General features: G+C 30.2%; 1 protein-coding gene across 4 annotated transcripts in view; it reads left to right on the top strand.

Moving 5' to 3' along the window:
* Nucleotides 1-4758, top strand: part of LOC143072854 (BTB/POZ domain-containing protein 16-like) — a 37656-nt gene extending 32898 nt beyond the window's left edge. For all 4 annotated transcript variants that reach the window (XM_076247970.1, XM_076247969.1, XM_076247971.1 and 1 more), the window contains 2 exons: nucleotides 830-1009; nucleotides 3485-4758. In XM_076247970.1, the coding sequence (XP_076104085.1) occupies nucleotides 830-1009; nucleotides 3485-3553 (249 nt within the window). In that variant the 3' untranslated portion in view covers nucleotides 3554-4758. The remainder of the gene's footprint in view (nucleotides 1-829; nucleotides 1010-3484) is intronic.
* Nucleotides 4759-23825: the final 19067 nt, after the last annotated feature.

Raw genomic sequence — 23825 nt, 5'->3', positions numbered from 1 at the left:
TATATGTTTCAGCACATGTATATTTGACCCCAACTTTAGACTGTTGTCTCCTTGTGAAATATAAAACATATTAAAAATGACTTTCTGCTAAAGTCTTTTATCTATATAAAGTTAAAACCTTCTTACTTTTAACTAGACAACACTCATGTCAGGTTTAATTCTTGTATATATGTGGATGAAAAATAAAAGTCCCCAAAAATTAACATGGCAGCAATTGCTTTTACAGCCTTTAAGGCTTTGATTGATGAAGTTGAAGTTCAATCAACTTGAAACTCAATAGTACACATGTTAACTATGATATGATCTTTCTAATTTTAATGCCAAATTAAAGTATTGACCCCAATTTCACGGTCCACTGAACATGTAAAATGATAGTGCAAGTAAGGCATCCATGTACTATGGACACATTCTTGTTTGTTCAGAATTGTTTGTAAAACCCAAACAACTGGAACAACAACTTGTAAATATTATGACAAAGAATAATTTTAAGAGAAAGAATACCAATGCAAGTAGTGACCTTTTTCTTTAAGTATCCTAAGATAATCTTGACCAAATCTTGAAACAATCAAATATAACAATTCTGAATACACCTGAAGAGCATCTGTATAAATTTAAAAAAAGAAAATGTCACCAAAAAATTAGAAAAGTTACTTCTACACTCCTTTGATCATGTGCTTGTTTTTTGACTCGAAAATATTATTAATAGTACATGTATTCAGTATAAATTTTATACTATTGACAATATTGAATGGAAAAAAATGTATTTCATAGCTATGTAGTTAAATGTAGATTCCTGGAATTTGTTGATTTTGGATAAATATTTTTTCAGAGATTAAAACCTGGAGACCCCATTTTAAGTTTCCGTCAATGTGAGCGTCACACATTTTCAATAAGGACTGATCGCGAAGTTAGATACTGTATAATGGTACAAGACTCAGGGGATGACTTAAAAACAACAGGAATAGTATCACAAAAGTTTGGATTGGGTGAGAAAGTAGGGAAAAGTGAGGTAAGTTTTTGTGTTTAAATACAATTTATACTTTCTATTGATGTTAATGTAGCCTTTACCACTGTCAAAATGGCCCAGCTCAATGAATAAAAAAATCATATTGTATGAACAAGTTTCAATTCTTGAAGATCATTAAGTTGAATACAGCTGTCATTGATTGTATACTGTTATGGAAAAACAAAGCAAAAAATTTCAGATTATTTTTCAATTTCATTGTCCAGTTATAACTATTGAAAAGGAAATAATTTTGATATGCTTTTAACACTACATTATGTTAATAAAATTGAGAATGGAAATGGGGAATGAGCCAAAGAGACAACAACCCGACCAAAGAGCAGACAAAAGCCACCAATGGGCTTCAATGCAGGGAGAAACTTCCGCACCTGGAGGCTTTTTCAGCTGGCCCTTAAACAAAAATATATACATTTTGTACTAGTTCAGTGATAATGGAAGTCATACTTTACTCTGAAATATACACAAGAAACTAAAATTATAAACATACAAGACTAAAAAAGGTTAGAGGCTTCTGACTTGAAAAATATTTGAAATTCTGTTTTTCTGTTTTTGGGACATTTTCAATATTTATTTTGCCTTTTATACAAATTTGTGTTACTTAAATTCATAATCAGTAGCCCAATTATCTATTAAAGTCATGTGTACTTATTGCCAGAATAAAATGGCTTCTGTGAAAGGAGTAGGTTCAGTAAGACCCCTTTCTGGCCTCAAAATATAGCAGTTTTACAAAATTGTGAAAATGTTAGCTATTTACTGGAAAGTAGAATGCTTCTGCTACACAAATATGGGCTGTTTTTGACAATACAATGCACATATATCAAGTACTAGCATCATTAAGTCATGCTAAATTACTGAAATCTTCACAATTTTAGCATTTTAGTTAAATTTTAGACGGTTTCCGTCATAAATGAAAGTGGCCGCATTCGTGTTCATTCATAATATTGAAATGGAAGTTGTATTTGATGATAATACATAACATAAATAAAGATTGAGGATGAACATGGATGCGGCCACTTTCATTTTTGACAAAAAACATCTGAAAAGTGACGTTTTTTGGCATATTTGATAGATTTTTCATATTTAAGCTCAAATCGGCGTTTTTAATGACTAAATTAGTTAAAATCTTTTACTTAAACTAATTGAATCAATTGAAATAGACACTTAAGTGTTTAAAAAGTGTCCAAAATCTTTCGTTAGATGAACCTGAAATTTGAGGCCAAAATAGGCCCTTACCGGACCTACTCCTTTGTGAAAGATTAAGCACTGCTAATAGAAAAGAGATATATAACTTAAAGTTATTTTGAACTTGGATGCTGGTTTATTGAAATTGGTTGTGTTTCTTTCACCTTGTTATATACAAGTCTGTCTGAACAGAAGAGCATAGATTATCGTTCTTAGGTCATATTGTATAAAAAAAATCTTTCAAGAAACCAGACAAAGTAAAAGTTCCTTATTTAATAATTCTCGTGCAAGAAGAATGAAAGTGTGAGAAAAGTGAATAATCATATTTCACTTTGATGATTTATGTTTGGCAGACAGAAATGGATTTCTTTGCCAAATACAAATTAAATTTTATTCTTCAGAGAAAATCTCCCTTGACAAAACCTGTCTTTCTTTATCGCCAGGAAATGAACAATCTATCATTACATACTAGGTTAAAATTGTCTTCATGTCTGTCTTACTATATACTTGGGTAATTTTTTAATCAACTTAGGTCCTATGTTATAAATGATACTTTTGTACGATTATTTCTAAACAACAATTTAGCTGAAAACTTTATCGAATAAACTTTTAAAGATATTTCAAGTTGAACTAATTTAACATTTATTCTTAATTACATTTTTTTTCTGTTTTTAAAAAAAGATGTTGAATGATACATATTTAGCGTTGTCTGTTATTTAGTGCTAAAAGGATTCTCTTCATCTTTTGATATATTGCTTTCTCAACAGTAAACTTGTTACAAATTCTGCGTTCACTTTGTGTTTTCAACCTTGATAATATTTTTTATTAGTCTGGTGCTTATTCAAGCAGCTTCAAGAAAAAATGTTTGAATGGCAAAAAGTACTCATAAAAAATACCAAGCACTTAATTTTGAAACCTAGACACTTGTTTGGTCTACGAAAGGCTCATCCTTTAAGCTGGAATCAAAAAGTTATGGAGGAAATAGGAGGGGATAGAAAAATGTGATATAACTACCCAAAAAGAATCTTCAAATATTAAAGGATATATTTTGATTTCTGTTTTGATTAATGACTGTTCAATCCCAAGTGGCAAATATTACATGCATTTTCAGGAATACATGGTATTTTGATAAGTAAATGAAATCTCATTTGTTGTATATAACATTTTGTGATGGACTTCAACCATTATATCTCACAAAGTAGTTGTCAAAAATTTCCTTTAGTTTTTTACCAATTAATGAACTTGCTTTATTCAAATTTATCTATTTTTTTTTTTTAGATATTACAACTGGACAAGATTAGAACACCTCTGTATATAAGTTTCTCTCTCCTGTTTCCTGCATCATGAAACAGTTTATATTGACAGATAACACTTGTATTATAAAACTGAGCATTGCTGGATTAGTGTATTCTACACATGTATATGTTATGAACTTACTAGATTAAATGTACTGTGGATTAATTATTAATTGTGAGGTACTCATACTTGTGGATTTCAAGGGTAAAAATAAATCTTAAATATAAAATTTCAATTACCGGTATATACAAATTTATTGTGAACTTCTGTGCAGAGATTGTCAAAATTGTTAAACCAAAGTATCATTTTTTTCTAAATGTGCAAACAAGGTTTAAGGGGGACAACTGTGATGTCACCATTAAGTCTGATTTTTGAGAAACCTCCTCCATTTGAATAGATATGTATGCATGTTGCTTTCTTATACCATGGAATAATTTACAATGATTTTGATAGCCATTTAAGTTAGGGGGAGACACACTTTTAGGATGTGGGATATTATGGGTGAAATTTGTGGGAAATGTGAGATAAAGGGGGTAGAATAAGGTGGGATCTGGGAAACAGAAGGGAGAAGTGGGAAAAAAATTACCTAGAAAGTAGTTTTGGAAATGAGCATTCCTGTGTTTCCCCTTCTATGTATTTGAATCAATTTGTATTTGTATTTAACAATGTATGCAAAAGATATATTTAGGAACTTTTTTAATGCAAAAATAAATTTGATTTCAGCATTTAATTTATAGTGTAGAATATCATGAGATGTATTACATACTGGGATAAGTGACTGCCAGGTTTTGCTCAAAGTGCTTGTGTGTTGTCTTTTTGCACATTTTAAGCTGTGATATGACACCCTGTTGTTGTGATCAAATATGTTTATTTTTTGTTATTGACTAGTCAATTTCTAAATTGCTTTACATTGTAAATAAAAAATAGTTCACAATCATTTATAACCCTTTTGCACAAAATGTTGTTTGTTTAATAAAAGGTTGGCATATTTCCAATTTAGTTTTTTTTTTGTTTTTCTTCAGATATTGAATATGAAATTTTAAACTTATTTTCACTTTTCGTATGAATTATTTATAAATCATGTGCAGTTATTCAGACCTTATATTTTTACATTTTCATAGTTGTCATAGTCCTTTATTTGTTTTTAAAAGTATTATCTAAATGCAGTTCTGTTTGACTGATACTACAGGGTTAAATCTTTGTTGCTACTTAGATAAGATATTTTGTATTGATGGAAAGTTTTCAATCATTCCTTGTATATCTATTTATTTCATTGACTTTTTTATATTTCTTTTATATATATTTTATTTCAATCATTTTGTTTTCATATTTGATTTTAACATGTATGTATGTGTGTTTGCGTGTATGTATGTATGTATGTATGTATGCGTTTTATTATGATAACTTAACATTATTACAAGATAAGTTTTCAAATTTTGAAAGCTTGATTACAATTTGTGTTGAGTATGAGTGGATTAAAATTTTTTAATTTTTTTTTTTTTTTTTGCACAACTGATGTCAATTTGAAACTTAACCCTATTCATACATTTGATCGCCAAAAACTATTTTCTGTTCAAAGAATAAAATATTCTATCTGATATTGTAGAATTTACTAACTTCTAACATATTTGGTTTTTTTTTTACAATTTTTAACCTTTCATTTAGAAGTAGGATTAATCAACAGCCTGTTTGTTTTTCATGGGATAATATTTTGTCCTGGATTAGAAACAGAATAAAAAATTTGACCTGGTGATTTATCATCAGTTCGCACGATCTTACAAAACATAGCGATGGATGGTAATTTTCTTCTTCTTATAATTTCCCAGTTGGCTAATTTACAAATATAATTTTTCACCCTGGATAGAAGTGGTTAAGAAAAGGAAAAGAATGTAAAAAAAAATTATAAGAGAGTAAAAAATATGTTTTATATTGAAGATGATATTTTACTGAAGAATATTGATTATGTTATTATTATACCATAATTTCTAGTCCACGGGGAACCTAAATCAATAATAGATGATGGATGATATCACAGTTCTACGATGAAAAAAAATGGATGTCATCTGGTGTCATCTTTCTTAAGCACCGTTATGATTAACATAATCTTATTATCTCCGTAACAATACTTTCGTCAATTTACACGGTGCAGATTGTTCATCTTGTGGGCGAAAATCAGAGAGCACGTCTAATTGTGCATACTTCTTTGTTGTTATATACTAAAAAAGTGATTACTACCAGAAACAATTGAGTTACTTGGCAATTCAATCAGTTTCTACCAGATACCACACTTTACGTGCTATTGAAATTATCACAACGATTTCATGTCCCTTTAAATAGAGATTACTTCTCTATATATGAAACTTTGCCCTTATATTTCAAAATATTTCTGTCTGAGAAAGCAAATTTCATTATTCCCATACACACTATTTTTATTTATACAAACATAAGCACTTTTTAAACAAATTTAATTGTACTTTTATTTAATTGTTTTTCTGTAAGTTAGACTTCAAGTGGTCTTACACTCCAATTTGATTACTGCACTCTACTTTAACTGTCAAGGATGTTTTTTCCTCTCTTGAATTATTTAAATTATTGACGCAGCTGAAATCTTTAAATTAGAGAAATGACGAACAGAATTCATGTCAGGCTGTACTTGAAAAATAAAAGCAACAGAAATAAATTCTATCAAACTGTCTTAATAAGTTGAGGAGTTTCTATTTCTAACTTATTATTAAAATATAAGGGGGTGGGATATTTTTATGTTACTTGGTTTAATATCTGTTTTAATTATTGTTTTAATTTGATAGTTTTTTAGTTTTGAAATATATACTGATTGACAAATAAATGGTTTACTATTTGAAAATAGGTAACTTTGATTTGAGAAAGTAAAGTGTCGTTTAGATGATAATACAGTACAAGATTTGGGGGAAAAAAGAGAATCAAAACATATCCCATTTTATTTTTTGGTAAAGCGTATTTTTGAAAATTGTAATGAATACAAATCAAAAAAGATCAATATTATCAAAATCATTTAAATCTCATTTCAATGTAATCATTATTTTTCCTTTATGATTTAGAGGTACCAGTTATATAATAATTGAAATTAAATTACACTTTTGTTTACATAACTTACTTACTTCAACCGAAAGGTCTGTGTTTCCAGTTAATTATTTCGAATGAAGATGAATGATGTTGTTTTGTTAAGTCTTAAAATTTTGTGATAATGTTTGCATTTATATAATTGTTGTTATTACATTACCTACAGTCTTGTTATTTTATTATATAACAGCAAAACGAATCTGTGTTGCACATCACAATAATTATATACACTTTTTTGCTACATATGAAGTCAACTCCTTTATTTTGTTTTGTTTTGTGAAAATATCTAATATTTATTAACTTTTTGCACTCAATTTCATGTATTCAGACTGCAGTTTATTGGTTATATTTCAAAATAGAAAATTATTGTTTCTATTTGTTTTCTTAATTATTTGATCTTTTGATTTATATTTTTCATTTTGATATCATTTTGAATTTCTTTATTGAATAGTCCATTGATGGAATAATAATATTGATAAAAAAAAATTCAATTACAGGTATTTTGCATTCTTCTACAGATAGCCTTCCCACAAATCTGAGTGGCTTTTCGATATACTTTGCATATATTGCATAAACTTTCCAGTTTTTATACAGTAATGTGGATTCATTATTTTATTTGTGGAGTACTATCGTTTGTGGATTTAATGATATAGGAAAAATTCAGCCTTGGGTTAATTTAATCCCAACTATTTTTATAAGACAAAATACTATATGGTGCCATATATCTTAATTTTTTATATAATTTTTATATTAAAATATTTGGTAATACATTAATGTATAAACCACATGGTACCTTCATTTGTCAAATAAATCATAGTACTGTTGAAAAACATATTTAAATTTTTTTATCAAGATACAGCCAAGAAACCTATATATTTCTTCACTAACTCCCGAAACATTGAGAAAAACATTGAGACATGTTTTGGATACTTTTTATATATGAACTTTATGGTTTTATTTTCATTTTTGCTCTGTGTAAGTTGACAACTTTTTAAAAATCATTCAGTATTTTGCTTATACATAGCTGTGATAAAACCTTATTTATTTTTGTATGATTTCTGATCAGTATTTTCAAATTTGCTGTGATATTACCTGTATTTTTATGTGCTTCTTCCTGTTGAATAAAATGAATATTACTTTTATTTAGATTTTTATGAAAGTAAGGTGGCATATGATTGTTTTACCACTGTCCCTCCTTCTGTCTGTCTGTCTGTCCTGCTGTCCGTCCATCTCATTATGGTATATAGTTATTCCAGATAAAACTCCCTATGGTGTAAAAGCTAGAAAGTTTTCACTTGGGTATCTGTTTGTACATGTTTGAAAGGTGAGCATGTGTTCAGGGTTTTGATTTTTATTAATATTTGCTATTTTGAAAGAAAGTTGAAAGTTATTTCAAATAACACTTTGTATCTGCAGGAGCATCACTTGTGTCTCCCAGACACAATAATATCTCAAAGAAAGTTCTACAATGACTTTATTATAATACAGTTACTTTAGAGTGGGACATAACTTTACCTAGTTTTTAGCTCACCTGGCCCGCTTTTCTCATCACTTGGCGTCCGTTGTCGTCCGTCGTCTGTAAGCTTTTACAAAAATCTTCTCCTCTGAAACTGCTGGGCCAAATTGAACCAAACTTGGCCACAATCATCATTGGGGTATCTAGTTTAAAAATTGTGTCCGGTAACCCGACCAACCAACCAAGATGGCCACCATGGCTAAAAATAGAACATAGGGGTAAAATACAGTTTTTGGCTTATAACTCAAAAACCAAAGCATTTAGAGCAAATCTGACATGGGGGTTAAATTGTTTATCAGGTCAAGATCTATCTGCCCTGAATTTTTCAGATGAATTAGACAACCCATTGTTGGGTTGCTGCCCCTGAATTGGTTATTTTAAGGAAATTTTGCTGTTTTTGGTTATTATCTTGAATATTATTATAGATAGAGATAAACTGTTAACAGCAATAATGTTCAGCAAATTAGGATTTACAAATAAGTCAACATGACCGAAATGGTCAGTTGACCCCTTTAGGAGTTATTGCCCTTTATAGTCAATTTTTAACCATTTTTCGTAAATCTTAGTTATCTTGTACAAAAATCTTCTCTGAAACTACTGGGCCAAATTATTCCAAACTTGACCACAATCATCTTTTTGGTATCTAGTTTAAAAAATGTGTCCGTTGACCGGGCCATCCAACCAAGATGGCCACCACGGCTAAAAATAGAATATAGGGGTAAAATGCAGTTTTTGGCTTATAACTCAAAAACCAAAGCATTTAGATCAAATCTGACTGTGGTTAAATTGTTTATCAGGTCAAGATCTATCTGCCCTGAAATTTTCAGTTGGATCGGACAACCTGTTGTTAGGTTGCTTCCCTTGAATTAGTAATTTTAAGGAAATTTGCAGTTTTTTGTTATTATTTTGAATATTATTATAGATAGAGATAAACTGTAAACAGCAATAATGTACAGCAAAGTAAGACCTAAAAATAAGTCAACATGACCAAAATGGTCAATTGACCCCCTAAGGAGTTATTTTTTTCCCCTTTATAGTCAATTTTTAACATTTTCATAAAATTTGTAAATTTTTACTAACATTTTCCACTGAAATTACTGGGCCAAGTTCATTATAGATAGAGATAATTGTAAGTGGCAAGGATGTTCAGTAAAGTAAGATGTACAAACACATCACCATCATCAAAACACAATTTTATGATGAATCTATCTGCGTCCTTTGTTTAATATTCACATAGGCCAAGGTGAGCAACACAGGCTCTTTAGAGCCTCTAGTTATCAGTTGCTGATGAATTGAAAAGTTGTAGGAAGATGAAATTATGGATAAATTTTGAAAAATAAAACATGTAATATATATAGATTTGACTGTTGGTTTTTCAGTATGAATGGTTTTACACTAGTCTTTTTGGGGGCCGTTTATAGCTTTCTGTTCGATGTGAGCCAAGGATCCGTGTTGAAGGTTGTACTTTGACCTATATTTTACTTTTTACTTATTGTCTCTTGGATGTAGGGTTGTCTCATATGCACTCATACCACATCATATATCTTTTTTCAAAACCTCCACAGAAAATTATGACAAGACCAGGTTGATCATCCTGAGCATAAAACAATGATGTCAATACAAAATGACACGCAGTAAGCCAAACTTCCATGGGAACCACCACTGCTTAGCAAATCATACCTGAAAAAATACGGAAATGTCAAATTGATATCAATATTTAAGTAAAATAATACAATTGTGGCCCTCTTTCATAATTGTAGTTTTTATCTTAAATATGACATCTATTGATACTATTATGAAACAGAGTCCAGTTTTCAATAATCTGAAAATTTCAACTATGTGAACTTATATTACTGATATTGTTCTGTTGCGTTAAATTTCAAAACAATGCTTTAATATTATTTAAATTAAAATGGTTTGAAGACCAAAATATTTACATATTTGAAAACGAATTAATATGTTTTTATGAAAGTTTACAATACTTTTTTAATGTTTCATGAAGCAGTTTCACTACAAGTGAATTACCTTCATACTGTAAACCTTCATACTTATGTTTCATAGATATTTATTTATTTTATGTGCAATTTTTAAAGTGTGAACATTGGTTTCATTCTTGATTGTTATCTGACTCCACTGTTTTGATAATGCATGACCTTAACATGACCTTAATTCAATTGCCTATAATTATCAGCTTTGTTGACCAGTTAACCTTGATTGTTTTTCTGTGATTGAATTCCGGTTATTTTAATGTACATATAACTGCATTAGGATTACTTTCATTAATCAGTTATGTAGGATATTACACCCGATACAAGATTGTTATTGGATGCAGATAAGTGATAATAGAACTGAGTATCTAATTAGTTATCAAAAGTACAAGGATTATAATTTAGTACGCCAGACGCGCGTTTCGTCTACATAAGACTCGTCAGTGACGCTCATATCAAAATAGTTATAAAGCCAAACAATACAAAGTTGAAGAGCATAGAGGATCCAAAATTCCAAAAAGTTGTGCCAAATACGGCTAAGGTAATCTATTCCTGGGACAAGCAAATCCTTAGTTTTCGAAAAATTCAAAGTTTAGTATCAGGAAATTTATAAAAATGATCACATAATTGATATTCATGTCAACACCGAAGTGTTGACTACTGGGCTGGTGATACCCTCGGGGACGAAACGTCCACCAGCAGTGGCATCGACCCAGTTGTGTAAATAGTTATCAAAAGTACCAGGATTATAATTTAAAATATTTTTCTATGCTAACACTTATGCGATACTAGTAATGTTGATGCCGACAATTTGTATCAAGAACACATTGTTTGTAATAAGCTCTAAGTTCGGATTACAAAATATTGGATAGCAATACTCATTTATGTCCGGTTACACAAGTGGAAATGTTGCGATGGTTTTTTTTTCAGACGGTGAAAAGTTGGTACCTTGTGTGTTACCTTCTCGCATATTGTTGAAGCCTACAGAAAATCAAGAATGTGATAGTTGTTTTACATTCGTTTAATGTGTTTGAACTGTTGATTTTGCTATTTGATAAGAAACATTCCACTAACTTTGATTTTTCCTTAGAGTTCGGTGTTTTTGTTACTTTACCTGTTTTTGGAACATTATTGAAATTGTGCACATTTTATTGCAATATTGCTTCAGTAATTTACAAGACTGTGGAACAAACTTAAACAAAAAAAAAACCCAAAAAATGGTACCAATATTGTTTAATCAACAACCTTTGTAATTTTCAATTCAGATTCTTGGAATTTTATGTACGTACTGTAAACTGACATATTGTAATTGATATTACATAATGGTTTAAAGAATTATGGCAATTTAGTCAGTTTTAAAAAAAGACAGTAATAATTAGTGTTATCAGCATATTTCCTCTTTTCATTTTCAATCAAGATCAAAGTTTGAACATCTATTAAAGATAAACTCCTTTCATGTAGTTTTTTTTTTATTAAATATCCTCATCGTTATAATTCAAACGTATTAAAATATTCATGAAAGCCCATTTTCTATTAGTTCGGAAATATTCTGTGCAATCTCCCGGTCCGAGTCCTTGGTTCGCTTTAAGTATTTGGCATGACCTGTGCCTCTCTCTTGAGACACACTTTCCCTTTTATTTAATGATTTAGTGTCCGTAAATACAATCAATTCACCGATTCATTTTTCCGAATATTTTGATTGATGATCATCCGTATTTCGATCTTTGTTTGATTTGTCTTAACTCATTTTTGACACGTGGTTGTTTTCAGCATGGCTGAGTTTGTGTTTACAGTATTAGAGATGTCAATCAACTACTTCTACGTCTTTTATTTGATTAGTGAAGTAATTACTCTTTGCCACATATTATTATTCCTTCTTCCTTCAAGGACAGAGAAATTTTTCAAGGAAAAAACACAAATATAGCCATCAACAAAATCAGGAAATTTTCATTCATGAGATTTTTAGCAGGTATCTTCTGAATGGTTTTGAATGGCAAAAGAATATTTTGTTATTGTCTTAATATTTCACTTAAATTTCTTCTAGTGTATAAAGTTTTTGCTTTATGTTCATGAAGTAATTATTTGAGTAAAGAGTTTTCAAACAATGAACGATATTTGCAATATAATGTATAATTATATTATAAATAATTATTATGAAAAAAAGATTACGTGCAATCTTGCAGTAATCATGAAATAGTTTATCAGATTCTGTTACATTGATAGATTTCTCTTTTTCAGGGAATAGAATGATTGCTGACAGGAAAACTATCCATCAAAGATCAAAGGATCTCCATTTTTCTACAAATTTTCCTTTGGGTTTTTATCTTAAATGGCATTTGAGATTCTAACCCACATACTTTTTTTTAATACATTTTCTGGTGTTTCTTTTACAGAATAACTTAACAAAACAACAATAATATATGCAAAAGTTGTATTTCCCCCCACATGATATATGGTAATGTTTCGTCAAAGTTGTTTTATGACATTTTAAGACATTTACACAGCCCACATACCATGTCGATAAATAATAGTCGAGTGGAAGCTATCATTTAAGTTAGACTGGAACCCGACCGTTATTTAACGAGTAAGATATTCCGAAGGCATACCGAATATTTTACGGAGAGGACAAACCTAACACGAAGTCGACTTCATCAGTAACAAGAGAGAGCTTGGTCACAGCCAAAAGTCATGAATGCAGTAAAATGTAGGCCATATCCGATCTATTCACTCGTCGTCGGAATCACACTGAAACTACACAAACCAACAGGAGATACGAATTGAGAGAATAATGTGTGCTATTTAAAGCGTTGCTGTAAAGCCCTAAGCAGTTATTAAATGAGAAATGAACACTCGATGTTCAGGTTGGTATTGAATAAAATGATGTCCGATTTTGTTTTGCAGTCATATTTACTTTTGCATAGGTTGGCATTGAATCCCATATAAATGATTTGAATTAAAGTCATATGTAACTTCAAATAAAAAAAAAAAAGTTGAGCATGTTTTATATACTTGAATGGAGTTTCACTATAAAACAATTGTACGTGACAAAATCCTGTAGATTATCAAAATCTTAAATGTACTGTTATTTAATTATTGTCTTCCTGTACACATATTCGTCGAAATTCTCTCGTATGCAGTGACCTTAACTTCGAGACCTCTCGTTAAAACAGTTTAATACAACAAATCATTACACACTTGTTAAGGAAAAGTTGAGTTAACAAATGGAAATGCATGGACAAAATAAAAATAAAACATCAATGCTTTATCAATTCACTTTATATGTGTTACGTGCACCATGCTTTCTGTATTACCATTATCACGATTCGATAAACATCGGCAACACAATCCAAAGACTATAAGCCTGCGATTAACAATCACTGACTGAACTATTATTTATCGATAAAACATTATCGATTCGTAATTATTATACAAAACGTTCACACAGGACTTAGTTAAGTGTATATATGCATGTAGGGGACAGCTGAAGAATATTTGTTCCAAAAGGAAAACTTATTCTGGAATATTATTTCCATAGGAATAAATATTACAGTATATGTTCCTAACGGAATAAATAGTATAGAATATTTGTTCCAATAGGAATAGGTATTATGACATTGTTTATAACAAAGTTTCCAGTGGAACTTCTGTTAGGCGGAACAAATATATATTGACAGGCTTTTGACTGTTTTCTGTCCTTGGATATTGGTTTATAATGATATTTTAGTTTTTTTTTTAATGGAAGTAATCTTGATTTAACTAGTGAATTGTCTAAACATTCTGTGATTTCGTTACGTTAATTACTAAAACTAAATTCTTGCAAAGATTTTAATAAATTTGTTGAAAGTATATCTTTACATGCTGAAATATTATACAACCTAGATATCGGCCCCAACTCCCATTTTTAAGGTGATTCTGTTAAAGAGCACGCTACTTTTGGATGCATGAATGACTGATTTTTGTTTCATAATAGTTATCAAAGGTACCAAGCTTATGATTTGATACGACATACGAGAATTTCGTCTACATGTGACTTATCAGTGAAGATCAGATCAAAATAGTTAGAAATCAAAAACAAGTACAAAGTTAAAGATCCTAATTAATATATATGGCTATTATTATGGTAACTATTGGTCCTTCATCTTTTATAACTATTTTGATCTGAGTGTCACTGATGAGTCTTGTGTAGACGAAACGCGCGTCTGGCGTACTAAGTTATAATCCTGGTACCTTTAATAACTATATATTCATATCGGTACTTCTCTTTTGGCATTGCTCAATGTCAAGTATTTCTCATACTTTTCATGACATCTTAACACTTTATCCTTATGTATTGATTTAAGTTTACCTCTCGACAATTATGATTTATTAAATATAAATTATTGAAATTTGTATACCCTAGCTTTTCATAACTGCTAGTTGTATGTTTTTATGTTAAATTTTTGTGTGTTTTGTGCATAACTGATGAGTTTTATCCTTAACTCAGTTTACTCTTACGTGCGTTATGTTCTACGTGAAATGGTTAAATTTTCATAACTCCAGCACCTTATTTTTTTCAAAGTTTCAATGGTTGTCTTTTGTTGATGTCAGCTATATCAGTTTTGTCATGCATCAAGTAACTAGTTTTATCTTTTGATTCATTTTCACATTTAGTCATTCCTGAGACCTTTAAAGCCTACTATAAGGTATTAGTTTTACTAATTGTTTTCGGAAGGCCTTATGATGACGTTAAGTACATTTACTAGGTTATATCCTTTATATAGTAACTGTAATTCGAAGGCCCATGCTAGGTTATTAAGAAAACGTACAAAAAGGGAGAAAAGTATGATATTGATTTCAATGAAGACGACTCCTTTTTCTGGTTCGTAATTCAACCCGAACTTGTTTCTTTTGAGTACTTCGTTTTCATTTTAACTTTATCTTAACAAATTCATGTATGTGCGGATTATTTAGTTCGTTATTGGTTTATTTCCAGTTCAATAAGTAAACATTGTTCCATTAATTTTAAAAAACTGTGACGTTGGTAAAATGTCAATTATATCTGCTAAAGTATTAACCATCTAGGCATGCCTTTAAATCATCTACATATCAGAGTGTATCTAATTCTAGATACCAGGCATGTTTAAATCAGGTTTTGTCCCTCATAATTATGCGAGATTGCTCTAATTATAATTTTCTATATAATTTGACAGAAACTTTAACGAGTTCCTGTAGGCACATCTCTCTTAATCGTTCATGATTATATTGATTCAGCATAAAAGAATGTCTTTCTTTTCTTCAGAACAATCAGCAATTGTAATCAAAAGTTTAAATTTACCACAAAGATTACAGGAAGATGCTGGTTTTTCCTTAAAGGGTCGTCGAAGAAAATATATTTACATTCAATCATTCAGTAATTGTATAAATATGAATGCTTGTGTTGTTTCCTGACTTAAACCCAACGTAGAAACACACATCTTGCTGTAATAAGGGAAACATTATATATATATATATATATATCAATCAAAAATCTGCTCTTATTTTAAGTTCTTTGAAGCTTGACATTTTCAAGATCGTTGATAATTTTTGAAAACAAACAGTCGAAAATCTTATGTGACAAATAGTGATTTTCTTCTCGTCCACATGTACCTATATCCATATGAGATTGGCTTGTAGTTGTTTTTCACTTGTTTTGTTGATTGAAAGCGTTTGTTTTTGTCAGTTTTTGGGGTCTTTTCCTAACGAATTTGACTTGGATGTGGTATTTTTGTAATACTTTTGTTCTCTTGCACAGTCTTTTTCTTTCACTTTACCTGTGTTTCTTTAAAAAAAAGAAACTGGTGTTGTCTTTTATTTTCAAAGTCTGTTATGTAGATGATGAATATCTGTCACTCTTTTCACTCTCGCTACAATATATATTCGAAGTGAATTGTCAGTACAAATTCCTCAACAATCGGTTCTTAATGTGGTTCTTTCGTTTTGGATGTTGTTACGAATGTTTTTTTAAATTGGTACCAATATCCTGCAGAAATATCAAATGTTTTAAGAACATTCAAACAGCACATGTTTTGAAAGTATTTATCTTCATGTTTGATACGATAATACAAGGCTGATAGAGGGTTGTATTTTACAGGAATTTTCTAAACCTAGAGTTCATAATGGTAAGGCTAGAGTCATCTATTTGAATACTTTATGGAAGTCACATATGTTTGTTGACCGTTAAACAATACCGGCATAAGATGACTATAGATGTGATCCCCTCGTATATTATTTAAATTCCTGTCCTCGTTTTCTCGTTTATGTCACACATTACCGAATAAGAATTGTCTCCGGATCTCATAAGCAACAAAGGAGTTATTAAACCTTCAGAACTTGAAATCTTCCCATGTTTGTGGTAGGTCTCTAATCATCTGTGTAGTTATCAAATATGCATTTAAATTTGATTGATAAAATATGAGACAAAAATAAACGCCAACATACATGTACATAGAAACGGGCTATTTGATAACAACTGTCATATTACTGACTTGAATGTCCATCTTTTTCAAACTTAACAAATTTATATGGTTAATGACTCTGGAAGATACAAAAATTACTTTGAAATTAAGTGACTTTATTTTAGAAAACCTTCCCACTGTATGCTTATTTAAATATATATTGCGCCATGAAAGTATTATACAATATATTGTTTGCTTCATTTTTAGTACTGAATAATAATTTGTTTTGCAATTATAATTTAAAATGTAAAACTGTTGTATTTTGTGTATATGCCCCTTGAGGGCCCATGATTAGAAAATAAAAATCTTGAATCGTGAATCGTTAATCTTGACTTGGTACAAGACATTGTTAGAAACACATGTTGGGTTGAACCTCGTATTATGGCTAGCAAAACCTCCTGCTTATATGGAAAAATACCGCTAAAAAGACAACATAACGTGACAGGAATACAATACAAATCAACGCATGAACAAAGAATTCCGAAAACAGATCTGGCATGAAAAATGTCTTTTAAGGAGATACTTTCACAAAAAAAAAAACACAAGGCATTAACATATTTTATTTTTTAAATGTCAACGACAAAGTAGAGGCAGTTTAAACTACAAATTAACAACATGACAGTAAACGAATAACATATTATTTTAGTCAAGAGATTTTAATTGAAACGTGAAATACTTAAACCTACACATAGTTTTTAAACGGTTTCAAACTGATATGTTTGTACTGACAACAACGAATTAATTGGTAAAATAGGTTAACTTTGTGCGGTTTAATAGGTCAGGGCGGATAGAGCGTTCATAAGTATGTCTTACCCCCCTACATTCTTAATTTGCCTCTAGTTCACTGGTTGGCGTTTGTTGATGTTGCTAAATTTGCTTTGTATTTGTCGTTTAAGATGCCTCAGGTCGTTGTGTTCTCTCTTAAATTGTTTCACATTTGTCATGCCGGAAACTAAGTTTGTGACGCACTGGCACCAAGTTCATAAATTGATAAACCAAAAGCAATTTTGCGGTTGGGGTGGGAATACAACTTACGCAATACTCAATTATAATTATTCAGAGTCAACAAATTCGATTCACATTTATCATTCTACATTTAAATTCGAGAGGGAGTGAACAAAACACCTGGTTCCGTATCTCCAATTATATAAAAGACATATTGTGTAGTCAAAACTAAAATAGCATGGCTTTAAGTATATCAAATTACGTTTAGAATAGAAACAAACACATCTAAAATAGTAAAAACATGGTATTTATAGAGATGATAAGGATAAAACGGACATCAATTAGACCTAACATAACTCTAAAAGAGTATTGTGTTGTTAACAAGTACATGTGAAAACAACAGTGTTTCCATATCTGTCACCATAACAACCGAAATTATTTCCTATAGATTTATCAAATGCAAAAAAAAAAACAATTATGTAATTGAAGATTTTGGTTTGACAAATATTTTATTTGACTTTAGGGAAATGATGATATGTTCCTTGTGGAATTTTCTTGCAAAAGAACATAATCATTTCAAAATGCCATTGTTGAATTGATTTTAACATCAGACTTGTTTTTGATTTTTAACATTTTAACCTCGAGGATTATTGTCTAATACAATAACAATTGTTATCAATCTGTTTCTGTCTGATGTAAACATTTTCTAGGGCACCTGATGTTGTTACTGCCATGATTACAATGTATAAGAATATATTTTTGTCAAGGGAAACAATAGACGTCACTGAGAAATATGACCCTGCTATTACTTGAGTAGCCAGTAAATAAATGTTTTCCTATACAGAACAAAACTGGTATACATTTCAAGACAATGTATGGCTATTCTTTAATACAACAACTCTCATTCTCTGGTATCTTTTGTTCTTACTTTACAACTCTGTCAAATGAATTATTTGGGGAAACAGTAATTTTTTCCACAATTTGAACCCCCATATACATACTTGCATACAACTGTTAATTGGTAGTTTGTCTTTTTACGGGAAAATGTTTCCAGCGAAAAGTTCATATCCGGTAAATAGTTTACACTTCTTTTTATATTACAGACATTTCGGTAATAATATTAAATTTATTCTTCTATATTTTTATAAAGTAAAATAAAAACTGAAGTATCATAAATCATACTTGTGATTTTAAGGCCGTAGATTGTAGTTATTGTTATGATTCAGTTTTGTGTCAATGCTTTTATTTTGTAGAACTGAATTAATACACAAAACACCATATCAATCGTCAAAAAAATGCATCTGAATATCGATACTTGTTATTCTTACAAAGTATGAATGTCCCAGCAAAATTTACTTTTGTATGCATGCTGTCTTTAGAGCCCTATGACCATCCCAAAAATATCAGTTGGGTCTTATTGTACTCCTAATTTTGACATCTTTACATATTATGTTTGTTTGTTTTGTCAACACATCGTTATGAATATAATGAAATTTTATGCGACTGTCATACAAGTGAAAGGTTTAGCTGGTTATAAAACCAGGTTTAAGTCACAATTTTCTTCATAAGAAAATGTGCGTACTAGGTCAGCAATATTACAGTTGTTATTCATTCGTTTTAGGTGTTCACCATTTGATTTTGCCATTTGATTATGGATTTTCCGTTTTGAATTTTCTTCCGTTTTAGTTATAAATCCTTTTCTAGTTTACTTTTATCTTTGCATGATCACTTCTTTTTTTTACATATTTTGTTTATTTTGATATTTAACTTGTATATGTAACTTATAGTAGGAAGAAAAACTCGGAGTAACCATCCAATATAATAGGACCAATATTTATAGCAACGGTAGCGGAATATAACGACTGAACTATTAAGGGCAACAGTTTATGTTTTGATGATAAAGATCGGAATAGCGAGGAGAGTATTTCATTTTTTCTATAATTTCATACGACTTGATTGGAACGACTCTAACAACTATATACCCCTATTATCATCGCTCGACAATCATTAACCCTGAAATACATTATATATACTAGTATACAATAAATATAGCTATGTAATACATAAACAAAGATTATAACATCTATTTATCTATATCGATATCGATTTTCATTTTTTTATGTATTATATAGTTATTACATAACAAAGTCTTGGAGTTCGGCAAATCTGTTAATCTGATTTCTAATTATGCAGATGTTTTATAATCAAAGAAGGTAAAGTGTAGTCATGTTTTAACATTACTTTTTTGGTCTATTACATAATCTGGATTTTATTTTGAAATAAATGTCAATCATAGAAGATTTACTGTTTTGAGTTAGCCTAGTTTATATGTATTTTAAATAAAATTACTTTTTTAAAAACTAACGCTGCAAATTTATATTGACATTTATTAAATTCAACTATATCTGATTCTTCCTAAAAGCAAGAGAAATTATTGTCCAGGAAACATTTATTAACATAACTATATAAATTATTATATTCATTAAAATAAGAAGATGGGGTATGAATGACAATGAGACAACACTCCACAAGAGATCAAATAACACAGAAATGACCACCTATAGGTCGCCATACAGCCTTCAGCAATGAGTTGCATTGTCTTAGTATGTAGAAAAAAACTGATATACAATCATCGTGAAGATAAAGACAGGGAAACTGATAACAAAGATAAATGTGACCTTCTGAAATAACTATTTTGGTTGTAGTTTCATGAACAAAGATACAAAACAAAACTATTTCCTACCAACACAACACAGAAATGAAAACAAAAATCACACTAAAAATACTAAAAGAATATCAAAATTAAAAAACAAACGCATCTTGATAAATTGAGGGTTGAAATTAGGCACTCCAGAGTTAAATGTGTGCTCAACTATTTCGGATGGTAAGTAAAATCTAGAGATTAATCGAGTCTGTGTAAGCCATTTACAATGAGAGGATGAAGGTGTTGGTGCTACGACTCATGGAATGCACTTATATTCGTGGTCATCTGTAGTAGGTTAGTTCAGGTAAGTTATAATGACGTCTGTAAAATTTCATAGGAATCACTTTAAGATTAATGCATACGCAAACTAAAATGTGTGTGGTTCATTTTAATGAACCAGCAACCAAACGGCAAAACAAACCGAAAGACATATAGAGGTGAACGTATGATGTACAATTTCAAACTCTTATTGCAGTAATTTCATTTTACGCCATAACCCTCGATAAAATATCTTGGTAGCATAAAACCATTAATTAATTATTCAGGAATATATTTGAATATAGATATATGATCAAAATAGCGAACACACTGACTGGTAATTTTTCTGTCTACTTTTTATATTTCAATTTCATTTTTTTATTTTACACTTAAAGGATGATACTGATGTGTTTTCCTTTAATTGTTGATTCTAAATTTAATGTGTACCCAAAATATCATTTATATCGGCTTTTGATATTAGTTGTATTAACAATAAAGTTGCAGCACCAAAACAAATGTAAAACAGCGAATATAACTGATAAAAACATTAAATAAGAATCAAAACGAATCAGATTGAGTTTTGCACAATACAGAACAAATGTCAAATGAAGGGTTATTACGACATCGACTACCAAATGGATGTCACACGGTATATCCTTAATGTTTCGTCAACCACCGTACGATTTTATAAGGTTTATATTTAAAGCATCAACATGCATATCTAAAATCTTATCGAAGATACCAAAGTTTTGATTTTTTACGCCAAACGCGCGTTTTGTTTTCATTAAATTCACTAATGGCGCTCGAATCAGAGTATTTGGAAGACCCAATCAAAGTTAAAGAGGAGGCATAAAAAACATTGTTAAGAGTTCAATGACTAGGACAATTTATGCCTGGGGGATGAAAAAACCTATGTATTTCCTATAGTTCAGTAAATTTACAGAAAAGGAACATATAAATGGTTTTTCAATTGAACACAAAAGTTTTGAATGCTTGGCTGGTATTGCTCTTGGGGACGAAACGTCCATTAAGTAAATCCATCCTATGGTTGAAAAACTTCTCAAAGATAAAAGGCAATTTCGAGAAAAAAACAATTTGCGATTGGTTTCCATTGTCCTGTTCAACAATTTTATTTGCCAGTTTTCCTGGGTCTCTTTAGATAGGAAATTTGAAATCATTATGTAAATATCAAATCAGAACTTTTTTTAACGTCACGTGTTTCTCGTGCAGACAGTAAAATGTGAAATCAGAAGCCGGAAATTTCAGGAAACCTGTGTCGTAACTTATGAAATGTCTGAAGTTTTAATTTCCGCAGTCTTCTACGTTACAAACGGTATCCGTTATGCATCTCATGTTCCCACAATGAATTGTGTTGATAACCCTCATAAAATGTATCATTCATATATAAATAATGACCTAATAATGTTTGATAGAAAGTTTATCATGTGTTTCTAACTATCAACAATTATGCAATATAGTCTAAATAAAATGTGCATGAAATTGGCAAGCAGCAACTGCGGGTTGCTTTATCAAATGCAAACGAACAAGAAATATTGCTTTACACAATTATTAGACTGTTTATTCATTTGTCAGTCGCTTCAATATATCAGCTTGTACATTGCATTGTTACATTCAGATGTATCTCATATATTAATAGTTATCAAAGGTACTAGGATTATAGTTTAGTACACCAGACGCGTGTTTCGTCTACATATGACTCATCAGTGACGTTCAGATCAAATAGTTACAAAGCCAAACAAGTACAAAGTTGAAGAGCATTGAGGACCCAAAATTCTAAAAAAGTTGTGCCAAACACGACTAAGGTAATCTATGCCTGAGATAAGAAAATCCTTAGTTTTTTGAAATATTTAAAGTTTTGTAACAGGAAATTTATAAAAATGTAAAACTGTTTTAATATAAAGACATTAATTGATAAAGATTCATATCTTAAAATTTATAGGAACAAAAACAGAGAATGTCTTAGCTCGAAAGGTAAGCTGTATGTGCTTCTTGGAACATATAATGTATATTATTCTATAAGGCCAGTTATCATCCTATCAATTGATTACCCATTTGTGATAAGCAACATGTATGTGCAATAAGTATTGGTCGTCCTTTTTAACTCCAATTTGCACTACCAAATAATTATATTTGCACTCATGTTTATCTATTTTATGGCTTTCTGTTTTTAAAATTTTTAATAAAGACAGACAAGTTTAAAAAGGCTTTAAAGCAATATAATCAGATGACATAACATATATTATCCCCTTTTTTCTGCATTGTATCATTGTAATTGTGTACTTTTCTGTTTCGTAGAGAACATTTGTCAGCTGACTTTTACATATAAGTGTCAGAGTTCATTGATTAAATGGCTACATTGTGAAACGTTTTATAAAAAAATAATTGGCACTTAAATATCACACCGTACCGCTGGAATATTACGATCTCGACTACGAATAGGATGTTTCACGTTTTATCCTGAAACCAATCATAAAATGATTTTATAAATACTATATTTAAAACATCAACATCTATTTAAAAAATTTCATTGAAAACTGGGCGTTGGATTTGTTTCTCCAGACACGCGTTATGTCTTCATAAGGCTCATCAATGGCGCTCAAATTCGAATAGTTAGAAGTCCAAATCAAGTACAAAGTTGAAGAGAAGAACAATGAGTTGTGTCTGAGGGTAGAGTATTTTGAATAACTCAACCTTTTATAAGCAGTACATCAATAATATTTCATGTGAACACACAAAACTTCAATACTTGGTTATTTTCTCGGAGACCAAATATCAATCAGTAGTAGAGCACATTCTGTGTAGAGAAAACATGCATTAACAACACTTGACACAGCTTCGATGACATTGCATTTTCACGGCTTTGATATGATTAAAATCCGAAATGAAAATGTCAAAACAATCGATTTGTATTCTTATAAAGTATATTAGGGTTTTCAAAGCCTTCAATTTATGAATGTTCACAACAAGTATTCAAAGTTCAAGGTAATACAACTGATACTTGTTATATTTCTAGGGTTTTGAAATACATGTTTGGTTAATTAATGCTTCCATTTTTTAATTCTGAAAATAGAAGAATCTTCCAGATTGTTCAATATAGGTGAAAGGTTGGACGTTGTTTAGAACACATTTGGCCTAAAGTTAACAAAAACAAAATACTTTCAGATAAAACCATCAGGGGTTAACCAATTTGTTTCCAACTTGTCAAATAAGTTGAGATAAAAACAATTTACAGATAAGAAAGTTGATATTGCGTAGATTAAACCACTAGATGCAGGAGTCTTTTCTAAATTACACAAGATTTACTAAGATTGATCATTCC

The sequence above is a fragment of the Mytilus galloprovincialis genome, chromosome 4 (genome assembly GCF_965363235.1).
Source record: "Mytilus galloprovincialis chromosome 4, xbMytGall1.hap1.1, whole genome shotgun sequence".
Taxonomy (NCBI): domain Eukaryota; kingdom Metazoa; phylum Mollusca; class Bivalvia; order Mytilida; family Mytilidae; genus Mytilus; species Mytilus galloprovincialis.
The sequence above is the reverse complement of the archived record's forward strand: the minus strand, read 5'-3'. Positions and strand labels throughout refer to the sequence as shown.